This window comes from Lampetra fluviatilis, chromosome 5, assembly GCF_964198595.1.
Source record: "Lampetra fluviatilis chromosome 5, kcLamFluv1.1, whole genome shotgun sequence".
NCBI classification, from domain to species: domain Eukaryota; kingdom Metazoa; phylum Chordata; class Hyperoartia; order Petromyzontiformes; family Petromyzontidae; genus Lampetra; species Lampetra fluviatilis.
The window spans coordinates 20,028,706-20,041,528 of record NC_136279.1 but is presented as its reverse complement, the minus strand read 5'-3'; the positions used below and the strand labels follow the sequence as shown (position 1 = coordinate 20,041,528).

General features: G+C 45.0%; 1 protein-coding gene across 2 annotated transcripts; it reads right to left on the bottom strand.

Annotated features, from left to right (window-relative positions):
* Positions 1-2,297: 2,297 nt before the first annotated feature.
* Positions 2,298-11,857, bottom strand: ETFB (electron transfer flavoprotein subunit beta). Of its 2 annotated transcripts, none has more exons than XM_078857140.1 (7): positions 11,722-11,857; positions 7,919-8,077; positions 7,024-7,182; positions 6,265-6,327; positions 5,555-5,713; positions 4,873-5,060; positions 2,298-3,441 (listed from the first exon to the last, which is right to left on the bottom strand). In XM_078857140.1, exons 1-6 carry the CDS (start codon positions 11,773-11,775, stop codon positions 4,890-4,892), a joined length of 765 nt encoding a protein of 254 aa, XP_078713266.1. In that variant the 5' UTR covers positions 11,776-11,857; the 3' UTR covers positions 2,298-3,441; positions 4,873-4,889. The 2 variants fall into 2 exon arrangements, with proteins under 2 accessions (XP_078713266.1, XP_078713267.1); XM_078857141.1 differs by having other exon boundaries at positions 2,298-3,411.
* Between the last annotated feature and the right edge of the window lie 966 nt (positions 11,858-12,823).

Genomic DNA, 12,823 nt, shown 5'->3' with positions numbered 1-12,823 from the left:
GGGTTTCTTCCGATTTTTGCTGTGTCAGGATCTGTCCGTAGGTAGGTGTGTCCATGTGTGTGTCCGTACGTCCGTATGTCCTTGTGTGCATCACCCACGGTATATTCCGTTGTCATACTCCCTCCATAAAATCCACGAGCAAACAATCAGGTGTTACAAATTGCCTCACAGTCGTCTCTCTGTCTGGGTGCGATATTATCTCTTGTCTGGCCTTCTTCATGAACCAAACACAGACGTTTACAAATCGTCTCATAGGCGTCTTTGTCCGTGTTGCACCACCTGGAGGGAGGGGCAACACTCCCTCCGACCCTCACCGACGCACAAAGAAATGGTTAAAAAGTTTTAACATTTGTCCCTTACCATTTCACAGTTATGATTCTGTATGTAACCTAAGGTCTGTCGTTTCCCATCGTGGTGCTTGACTCAAGTGGAGGTGTTTCCCCGAGCGTATACACACTCCTATCCCGCTCTGCGGGGATACAAAGACGGCCGGGATCTCCCTTTCTCTCCGACCCTGGGTTTAACATCGCTCTTTTATTATGTATTTTATATTCGACCTGGTGGTGATTCATCCCGCATATGCTTCGGGTCGAGTTGTATAAAGTATTAAAGTATGGAAATAACATTTCATATCAATAACTTTAGCCTACCCTGTTGTTAAATTCCGACTTTAACGTTACTTTAATAGCAATACAGAATAATTGAGCTTTTTGTCTTAACTAGGCGAACGCGAACTTCTGGTGACCCCCGCAGCCTTGTTGTTCAGCTGAGTCTGCATCCTCGAGAGATACACAACACTCTTATTCTCGTCTCACTGTGGTCATCCAACCTTCTGCTCTGGGAGTGTTATTCTTAATCAGCTCCCTCAGCTGCAGGAGGACAAGGCGTATTTCTACCTCCTCCCTGTGTGCACGTGTTCCAATTAGCTCGGAATCCCTAAACACACAATCAGTGATGATCCTGGCTTTCTGTGGTTGTGATTTAGACAAAGGCGCCTCTGTTCCCTTCCATTGCCTTTGAGTTGACACTGCCCTATTATTCGCCCATGTGCTGAGGTCATAGAATTCGTTTTGACTTCAGTAATATTAACATTCAGTATTGGATTAGCAAATGAGCAATGGTTCATTGATGTAGCTCGCAGCCTGGTCTCCAATTTGAGCGAGCGCGAGGATCGATAATTTAGCCTACTCTGTTGTTGAATTTCGAATTTTGACGTTACTTTAAAACCATGCAGGATGGTTGGGCTTTTTGCCTTAACTATGTCTGGCTGACTCTCCCACTGTCTCTGCCGCCTGCACGGGTGACATGTGCCCGTTTATCAGGCCTTATCTTTCCTTGAAGCAAGGTTGCAAATTCTGCCATCCTAGCCCTCCTCCAGTTCATTACTTAACAACACCTGGTGTTTTGCAGTTTGCTGCGCTTTGGTGTGTTTTCATTCATTATATATCAATTTTGGAAGAAGGGTTAGTATACAACATGTGTCTTAACACAAAGCACTTCGAATGGTTATCTCTCTGCCTTTTCAAGAGGTAAACTGAGTACAGTACTTTAAAGTGTTTAAGGTCACCGTACATGATTGCATTAAAAACTTTTAAGTGAAATGTTCCACTTTGTTACAGTTCGCTCTTTGGGAGGAATGCGACAGATCATCCTCAGTCTCTCATCTTGCTTCTTCACACCAATTCAGCAACAGGGTTACATCATGACAATTTGAGTTTAAACCACGCATGAATCTCACGAACAATTTTACAGAATGCTCCCTCGATGGGTGTTTTTTTCCCCTATGTTGTGATAATTGCATGTAATTTATTCCGTTCATTCAACAAGACGACCAAATTAAACAACTAAATTGTACCTCATGATGCTAATTAACTCCCAATAATTGTTAGTCCTCAGCCCGCAGTAGGGATCTCATGTTGGGAGCATAGCCTCTACAAAATGAACGTATACAAATGATCTATAAGGTAAACCAGCTTAATGGTTGCAACTACCAACCCGAACTGGAAATTATCCTGACACCACCAACACAATGCACTTTGCCAATAAGTCACTGGCTGCCTTCAGGGACTGGATAAGCGGTGGTGGTTGAAAGGTTTGGTGGTGGTGCGGCGGCGATATCACTGTCAAAGTCCTCATGATTTTTGCCAGCATGACCACATTTTTACCTCGCACTGTTCAGGAGAAAATCCACTTGCATTCTTGTTTCAGAATATTCCACGACATTGCACATAATGTATTATGCGATGCTGTGGTAAACAGACAAGGATGGTGCAAAGCAGTCAAACTCAATTTAAAAATTATTGAGTCTGAACCAATGTATTCCAGCAGCATTTAAACGGCAAAATGAAAACACATGGGCAATCGACAAAATGTTTTGATATAATGAAACAGACACGATAATGTTTTTTGCTGGCTAAAAGATTGAGGGCCTATCTTAAAATGCATCGCATCTTAAGTTCTTGTCTAAAAATGCTGCTGCGTAGATGCTACCAGTCAAAAATGTGAAAGGCTAACGTTAAGCGTTTTGTTTCATTGACAAAAAATGTCATCTTAAAAGGCTCCCATCACTTGCTGGGCAAGAAAGGTGCTGGTATCCGAATATTTGTTACTGAGAGCTGTTTCATGCTTCAAGTTGGTCAGTACTAAAAAATTACACATTTGTGATCTTTAAACACGTTACATTTTAATATAAACTCAAGCATAATTGCAACGCTAAACATAGATTGCATCGTATGTTGCAGATGATAAGAAATATTGAGAGATCTTTGTTATTCATGGAATATTTTGGCAAAGGTAACACTGCCACGAACATTTTGAGCATCGGCTTTTGGTTACGCGAGTGAACTTAATGATGAAGGGTTTTTGTGTCTCGTCATCCTGATATGGCTCCAACAAATCAAGAGCAATGTGCACACTCAACTCAAATGAAAAGAAACAGCCGAAACATGCCAGAGCAGCCCATTTGGTGGCTTTAATGTACAGTACTGGATTGTACTTTGGCAGAGATTTTAACTTATACACTGCCAAGTGAGGAAAACTAATGGTGCAAATTAGTAGGCAAGGTGCGCACTAATCTGAGGCATGAGTGGCAATCAATGTACAACAGGGAAACGTAAACCATTCTAGATGATTCAACTTTGCGGTAGATACGCTCAATGCTAATAAAGATTCATATGGACTGCGAATCCAATGCTGGGTATATTATCGCGTCAACTTTATTTGTCTAAACGACAACATCTGATTACAAATAATGGCATCGGACCACAAAAAAACCAAAGTGACTAACAGCACTGTGGGTGGTTTCTTAGTGTCTGCTGGAGCCAAGGCACGTTTTAGGCCCAGTAGCCCCAAATAGCTGTTGTGAGAATCGGGTCCTCAGTCCATGTTGTTGGTAACCACTCGCCATCGCTCCTGTCGAGCAGAGGACAACGTTCAACATTTCTGTTGGGCACAGCAGAAAAAAACACCCACCAATGGGTACTGGGGTCATTAAGTGTTGAGCAATATTGACAACACTGGCTCCTGAAAAAAAATCAATATATTAGTTGGAAATTTGTGGCAAGGATACGATGACAGCATTTGGAATGATATACAGTACATTCAACTCTTTTGGGTCTTTTCCCCTGATGAGTGCCTTCCTGTTTATAACCAAGTGGGGACCCATTTGAGGTACAGTACTGCTTTAGCAAGGTAGACTGGGACAAACATAAATACAATAAATATTGGACAACCAATAAATGATGTGCTAATTCGTACATTTTAAATGTTAGAAAATTATTCTACAAAGTACGTTATGGTAATAACACGATTTATTCTGAACTAAATCATAAAACGTGGCACCTTTAAAATCCAAGTCAATGGCAAAGATGGTTCTGACATCTGTTCATTCACGGATTTATTTAGATTCCTTACAGAAAAAAACAAATCCTAGCCAAAATATCTGAGGCACATTACTAAATGCATTTTTAAAATGATAATTTTCTTTTATTTAAACGTCACAATTTTATCAATGACCTGGACAATTGATGGAAAAACACTCAAGCTATGAAGTGACACAGCAAATTAGATCCTAGATGAGACTGCAATGATTCAACAATGTGATATGACCTATTACCTGCCAAGCGAAGTGCCTGCACAAATTGTTGCTTGACATACAGGTTAAATTAAATCGCTAATGTAAGTTCTAGTCAAAAGTAAATTGTACTTGTAATGATTTAAAATATTAACCAGGACAGAACGGGTATTTAAGACATTTCAACCATGTAATTTGTCGTAACATTCCTTGAAAAAGAGACATGCCACCTCAAAATTATAATAAAAGTTATGTGAAGCATATTAAAGTTCATTGGTGGCCCTGAAAAAGTGGCTTAAATTTCACATACCTATCACAAAAACCAGTATCTCCATAAGATAACCACTGTTAATGTCCTAAAATATTGCACCAATTTTATCAAATGCAAATAGACAACGGATTGGGATTTTACTCACAAGATTGTGATATTTTTGGGGGCGGTGGCATTCTGTCAACAACAGCCACCTATATTGCTTAACCATTCTCACTTGTCTACACAATAAGGGGCCCACGGCCAAGGTCAAAATTCCCAAATCATGTACCTCTGACAGAATCAGTTTTGGTTTACTGGCCCTGGGTGCTGGTTATTCAGCATACCATTTACAAAATCCCACTAAGTCGACACGAGTCCCGTTTCAAAATAACACAATGGATGAGCGTGGACTACCATTCCATCTCAAAAGGCTTTCCACTCTTATGTCAAGTGAAGTAACCCGAACCAAACTGTACGAAAATCCCACTGCAGTTGGAGAGGTTACATACAGGGACAGCGGTGTTGGGGGGGGTGAAGTGCGACGAACCATGACGTCGTCGTCGCTCATATCCGTCCGATTTCACGCAGCTTGGCCACCAGCTGCTCGGTGGTCTCCACTTTGATGCCGGCCTGCCGCTGGGGTGGGTCCTCCACGGACAAAATTTCCAACTGCGATGCCACGTCCACACCTAGATCCTTCGGGGTGACCATGTCAATCTTCTTCTTTTTCGCTTTCTGTGAGCACGGGAAAAAAGCCGGAGACACGTTTAAGGATTTTTTTAAAACAAAAACGATGTCGCTTGGTGGTTCATAGTGATTGCTTCTGAATGCCAATTTAGTACACGTTAGTTCTGAGGTTCAAATCCACGGGAACCACAGCCTAAGCTAAAACTAGATTTTATTCGCTAAGTCGTAAGTTCTCATTTGTAAGTAATGGGTTTTTTTGATGTTTTACTGTAGGTATATAACGATTTATTGATTCATAGCTTAAAAGTGGTTGTTACACTCAAGATGAGTACATCCAATCGAGTAGAATTTACGCAAATGACATGCTCATGTTACGTTTATAAGAGTGAACAAAACTGTGATAATGAGACCAATTCTTTAAAAAAATTGCAACCGCCAATCACGACAATTTATTGAATCACGTGGAATGGGTGGTGAGGGGGCGGTGAAGCAGTATAATGATGGCAGGCCTCAGCAGGTGGCTTTTGCCAGAGCGAGATTACCATGATGTTGGGCAGGGTGGCGTAGCGCGGTTCGTTGAGCCTCAGGTCCGCTGTGATCACCGCCGGCATGTTGATCACGATCGTCTCCAGCCCACCGTCAATCTCGCGTACTACCTTCAGCTTGTCACCCTCCAGGTGGACTTCAGACGCAAAGGTGCCCTGCAGATAGCAAGAGCAACGTGGGTGCTGGGGTTACGGCGAGGGTGGAACGACTGATTCATTAAGCTCGCGATACACGAATTGACTCTTGAGTGTAACAAATCAGAATTGAGCATTTATCAAACCGTATAATAAGCTGTACGTAACAACCAACAACATCTATTTGCATTTGTAATGCACCCATAATTTAACAAATGTATTGCGTTACCACTGCAGCTACTCGAGGTGCAGGCATTCTTCAGTGTGAAATAAAATATTTTTTTTTTATCAAAGTGGGACCTTGAATCGCGACAATTCATCGATTCACCAGGGAAATTAAACATTCTAACTGTGGTCACTATCATCTTTCCTTTGTTCTCATCTCCCTCTTCAGAAAGACTTGAAATCCCAACATCATTACTATTTCAACAGTTTGATAACATTGCATGAATGAAAAAAATTGGTGGAAAATATAAAATATAGGTATGCATATAATTTAATGTTATCACATTTTTGTTAATTAATCACTTGCACTCGGAGACAGCACTGACGCGACATCGAGGTTGCAGTACCTGAGGCCAGTCCAACAGAGCTGCCGTCATCTGACCTGTCTCATTACAGTCGTCGTCAATAGCCTGTGGAGCAGACACGATTATGCCGACTTGAGCGACTGAATTCCATAAACAACACAAATGACTTAACACTAGTATAACAGCTCTTCCCGCGGCCATATTACATAATACACAACTCATGCAACACCACCACGGATCTTCCATCAACAGCAGCGACAACATTTTTAGACCATGGAGCACAGCAAAAACTGGCACCATTTGAGGAGGCCAAACTTTATGGGTATCACTTGAGATAATAAAACTCCGGTGGTATGTATTTTAATTAATATAGACAAAAGTAAATTGTGCAATTATACACTAATTTTAAACATTACACAACTCACTTTTATGAAACAAACACAATGGAGGGGGAATGGGGAGTGGAGCAGTTGCGCAGTGTTTAGTGCATGAAAAATGAGTTTGATTTCTGCTATCACTCCCATCAGTAACGACTGGTCAAGTATGGTCAATGGACTGCTGCAACCATCAGTGCGGAGAAACGTTCATCCAGCAGTTCAATTGACTTAGGACTGTACGTTTATTATTTTAAACACGTAGATTCTATCACTTTAGGTTGCAACTGACAAGTGATATATCCGACCTATGCAGACGGAATACAAGAACGCTGCAATGTTTCACTTCGAACTCCTGTACCACCGCCACACAGGTACAATGAACGCGAGCCACTCCATCATCCTGCCTCATGCCACCTCCACGCACCTGTTTACCGAGGATCACGAGATTGACGTCCTCCTTTTTGGCGAGCGCCGCCAGGATCTTGGAGACCTGCAGGGGCCCCATGGCCTCGTACTCCTTGCCCGACACGTTCACGTGGATGCCCCGGTCGGCGCCCATGGCCAACGCCGTGCGAATCGTCTCCTGGGCAACTCGCACACGCAACCCGGCGTCGCCTATTAAACCCAGTTCGCCTGGTAAGAGCGCAGCGGAGGAGCGGAAGTGGAACCCAGCAACGAGTTTCATTCACGGCTATGGCTAACGTCAGCGGCAAATGATGTCTGAACTGTCCCTTCAGGCCTCCCCTCATTTACCGATCCATGCTGACTAGGGTAGTGAAGTATGGTCAACCCCCATGGCATGAAGAGGCTTTCATTTAGTAGTGGATTACACTCGGAAAGAGGAGCTGCACCGGTCGAGAGCACGAACCTTACATAGCATGAGTTAATGTATAATTTCCACCAAACCATGAAGCCTTTTTCCAAGGTGTTCATCCACCACCAAAAACAATATCAACACCAAAATCGAAAAGCATCCACAAAATGAACAGATAATATGTTCCACTGGGGAGAGGGAGCAAACAGCACGCTTGCCAACAAATCGCAAGCCCTACCCCGAATCCGTATGAACCAGCGAATAGGCGACAAGTACTAACTCTCTCATTTACTATAACCCTACTCCTAACCAACCAGCAGCTCGCCATTATTACTATCCCTCTCACTGACCATAGCCCTGTTCCTGTTGCATCGGAAGGGTCCCGTTCCACTGTTAGCTTTTAAGCTTCGGCGTTCACAGCACTTGCTTTCCCTGCGAAGTGCGTGTGCGTGTGTCACGACCGCCTGTGGGGTGGGGGTTGGCGGCACCATCGCGGCTTCCGTACCTGGCACTGCTGGGGACCACAGCTCACGGCCACGATCTCCTTGGCCAATTTCTTCTCCTTGAGGCGGACGGCCTCCTCCATGGCGATCTCGCAGAATGGGTTCATGGAGTGCTTCACGCCATCTGTCACCACGCCGGTCTTGTCGGGCTTCACGCGGATCTGGGGAAGCGGTGCACGTGGCAGCAGGTTGCACACAGGGCTTATAGAGGGCCCACACCGGCTACTCATCGTTGACAAGGCCCACTAATGGCTAAAAATTACCGACAAATGTAATATGTGGCAAGTACAACGGATGTGTGGAAAATATGCTAAATATACTTATAAGTTAAACACCAATGTTTGAATTTTGCAACTCAAAACACGTGATGCACAACATATCACGACAAACCGAAAATGGCCACCACAGCTGCTGTAGGATGGAGCTGTGAAGGCCGATTAGCCCAAAACCTTTCATAGGAGTCGCACTAACTGTGCGGCAATCGCCATGATTTTCATCAGCTGGATTAACGTCAAAATTGACAATTCCACTTCAGGGTTGCTACATTTGGGCCATCCATTTAGTACGTACGCATGGAGGGGGGAGGGGGGGGTGAAGCCTCGATAATTTGTCTACATTGGCCTTCAAATGAGTTACATAGTCCGGCGGTGGACTATCTGTTTGCTTAAACACGTTAAATATTATTCATCCTTGATCGTTTCTGCATGGATTAAATATCGGCCGTTCGATAGGATTCGGGGGGCTGCATCAAGCGTACATACCCAGGTGGGGGTGTAACAGTACGGGTGCGTACAGGGAGGGGGGCAGGGGTCAAGTTTTGACAGATTTTTGCGTACGTACTAAATGGATGGCCCCTTAGCCTTTGCACCTGATTGTAAAATATTCTTTAATGATTAATGTTTTTTCCCCCCATAAATAGTATTTTTTTACTTGAAGTGTTGTATTTTGTAAACTCACAAGTGAAAGTAAGATTGGAGTTAACAGTGTTTGTGATCATGTTTATAAACAGCAGCTGATCTAAGGCAGGGTTTAAACAGCACACCGTAAATAGGTCGCATTTACTTAAGAGCATATGCTCAGCACCTGTGATCTGTACGCAGACCCCAATACAACAAGGTGATTCAAGATTCTCTCCAACACCAATCCAAATGCTCCACCACAATTCAAGTATCCATAATTAAAAATCATAATGAGAATGATTACAACATGCGGTGACATACTTTGCATGAAAAAAGTACAACAGTGAACGAATGAAGGTGGACCCGTGCATGGTGAAGCATCTGAAATTTGAGTTTGTTGTCCGTCCCTAACACCGATTAGCACGGTTGCCTAAGTACAATGCGAAAAAAGTTCAACATACATTGTAAATGCCCAGACATTAAGTAAATACTTTCATTGAAACATTACCACATTGACAGGGGTAGTGGCAAGTTTAGCAAGCCAGGTTCGACATTAAAATACAGATAATGGCATCGACGATTCAGCAGGTGCAGCGGATGAAGCGCGGATGCAGTATGCGCTGCTGCCCCTGCCGTGTCCTCTAGGCCTGGCAACTCCTGTCCTCGCCAGCCACCCAGTAGTTGCTATCAGTGCCAAGTGCAGGAACGTGATCCAGAGATGGGCAGTTATACAAATTACGCAACTTCAGTCAGTTTTAAAATAACCAGTCTACATGTGTGATGTTATTTATAAGGAAATTGTATTTTAGAAGGTACGGCTCGTCTCTGGAATGAGTCAATGGTTTTGCATGCACATAAAACAGAATGCATCATCTCAGCGTTGATGAAAATTGCCTGAGTACATCTGAATGCCATGCTATTTTATGAGCATTTATCCCTAACCAAGATGGGTGACAGTTCTCATTGGTTGAGAATAATATTCCCAAAACGCCACTTCACAATGAAATGAATTTTAAAGTGTCCGAGAAGTATGTCGGAAACCGAGTAATGGTTGCTTCTGATGTGACTCAAAGGGTCGAAACGAATAATCTATCTATCTTGTACAGCATTGCGTGATGTGGCACATTTAGCTCCATATATTAGATTTGCTTTTTTACCACTTGTGCAGCGGTAGGGCCAACAAACCCCATACTGCACGTTAAGCCTTAAAAAAATGTTGAGACAAATGCTGCTGATAAGCACTTATTAAGAGGTTAGTGTGGCCAGAACCACGGCGGGCTAATTTTATTGTTTTATCAGTGCTTTCCACCCCGCACCAGGTACTTATTTAAGGCTGAGTCGACTTAAGTGAGCCTCAGAACAGGTTCTGATAAAACTCAGGGGGCACAGCTGGTGCATCTTCCAGTGATCTCGGTCAGTCAACCCATGGCATCTGGATCTGTCCCGCGACCTCCGCCTACCATCGGGCCTTCGACACTTCACGTGGCCTTAAAGTGCACATAGCCTGGCACAAGCGTCGTGGCGACATCACTGCCACTTGGTGGTGGTGGTTGTTGCTGATTAAACTCGCCACTGATGTTGGCTCTGGCTCGCGTAGTGCACGAACCATTTATAAACTCTCGCATTAATACACTCAGACTCGCACGCACTCCAACACTCACTTTCGCATTCTCATACACACTCGCTTGCCCTCACACACGCACACTTGCTCACTGAACTCTCATTCACAAACATATACAGTAGTCACGCACACACACAAAAACTCTAGCACTCATAAAACTAATTTCCACATACAATATAGCCTTTACAGACTGTTGGGGCAAGTGCTGTTTGCGATCACCTATGAAGGCCGGCACGGGACACGAGGGGGGGTGGGTGGCCAACATCACACCCGACCGCCTTTATCTCCCCAGTGGCGATGTTTACACACTGCATCAGGTGCCCATTTGAGGCCGAGTCGATCGAGGGGAGGCCCAGGACCGTTTCAGAGAATCGTCACCGGTGTTGGTGGCCGTGAGCGGGATTCAAACTCGGGTCGATTGTTTCGATTATTTCGCTGCGAGACATTTCCACGCGATAAGCCACTTCGTCGAGCTATCGTTTCTGAAAAAGAAGCTAATCGATGAGTGGTCTTAACCTGCTAATATATAACAGTGTAGTTGTATTTGAATAGTATATTTATTCCTGATTTGTTTACCTGTCCGAAACTTTGAACTCCAATCGTGTTTTTTTTTGTTTGTTGTTGCAACATTCCGGACCCGTCCCGACTGGACACGTGAACAAGAGCTTTATGGCTCTTCGGATTCCTTGAGTATAAATAATGATTCGGATTCTGGTGACGTTCTAGAACTCCCGCAGGTGACGGTCAACCAGGGAATCCCGGGGCCATGAAAACAACCGAAACACTGATGACCTTTGGAGGCTCCTCAGACCCCGGTCATTAGAGAAACTAGAAAGCAGAGGAGAGACCCGGGACCTTCAGACAATATTAGGAACCAGAAACCCAAAGCTGGGATGGAGCTGGATAGGAGAGGGACCTAAACACCAAAACCATACAACCCTCAGAAGCGGGATCAGGACCCTGGGTAAGACGGGAGAAGAGCCAAAACTCCAGAGACGGGTTGAGATCATGACCCCAGGGGTCACTCTGGCTCCGATGCTATCCTCTCGTGGGTCAAGGCCCTCCCGGGGCCCTCCCTCTCCAGGCCGGGCCCGCAGTGAAGGTCAGGGGACGTGCCGGTCTTCTGGGCAAAGTGGGGTAGTCGCGTCTCCCCCACACACCCGGAGACCCCCCCAACCATGATTCGACCTCGACACCGACCCCCTCCTCGTCTTGGTCTCCGCGGCTCCTCTCGCCTGGGGTGGGAGGGGAGGAAACGCCGCCGCGTCAAAGTCCCGCCCGGTACCTTGACGGCGTAGTCAATGACTCTCTTCACTCCGACCAGGACGCGCAGCGCCATGACGATGTTGCCCGCTCCTCTTGACAGCAACGCGTGCGGACTTTGACCCAGTTACGTAACTTCCTGTTAGAGACACGCCCCCCTCCACCCACCGACACTGCCCACCTCCACCCACCGACTCCGCCCCCCTCCACCCACCGACTCCGCCCCCCTCCACCCACCGACTCCGCCCCCCTCCACCCACCGACTCCGCCCCCCTCCACCCACCGACTCCGCCCCCCTCCACCCACCGACACCGCCCCCCCCCACCGACGCCGTCCCCTCGCCCAATATGCGGAGACGATGGGAATGCGGGGACTCCTCGACTTACGAACATCAGACTTGCGAGCTTTCAGAGATACGCACAAACCTGCTCCGTTATATCAATTCGCATGTTCGGGCACGAGTCGTAAGTTCATCCGTCGCGCAATAGATGGCGGTGGTTGTTCGGTGTCATTACCCAGCATTTCTGCCTGGGCAGAAGATAAAGAACCAGTGGCATCTACATCTGCAGGAGATTATACAACTTTTAAAGCCATTCCCCGTGTTTAGTGTACATGCTGTAAAACATGTTTGGAATCGATTGGAGTAAAGTTGAACAAATCAACTTCCGGACTTCTGGAACATAACTCGTTTGTAAGTAGAGGAGTACTTGTACTTATTTTTACTCGATGAATCCGATGAGCTATAAAGTTATTTTTGTTATAGATGTCCAGTAGGGGCGGATCAGAATGTTACAATAATAAACAAACAAAAAACACGACAGGAGTGAAAAATATAAAGGTAAACAAATTACTTAAAAATATACTGTACAAATAAAACGTAACAATTTTTTATCCTTACAGGCAAAGCCCACTGAACTATTAACTTATTTTTCAGAAGCGACCTGGACACAAATGATAGCTGAACAAAGTGTCGTATCATGTGGATATTTACAGCAGCATAATATAAATGCATGTTTCTAAATGTGGAGGGAAATACCGGAGGACCGGAAAAAAAACCACGCGACCACGGGGAGAGAAACACGCAAACTCCAAATACACAGGCGGTGAGACCCCACCCGTACCGT

Bases quoted from the DNA above. Each gene is read 5' to 3' on its own strand.
- ETFB (XM_078857140.1), bottom strand. From the start codon at position 11,775: ATGGCGCTGCGCGTCCTGGTCGGAGTGAAGAGAGTCATTGACTACGCC. The intron at 6,328-7,023 runs GTGCGTGGAGGT...TCTGCTCCACAG, and splicing joins TCGTGATCCTCGGTAAACAG to GCTATTGACGACGACTGTAA. The intron at 5,714-6,264 runs GTACTGCAACCT...TGCTATCTGCAG, and splicing joins CTCTGTTGGACTGGCCTCAG to GGCACCTTTGCGTCTGAAGT.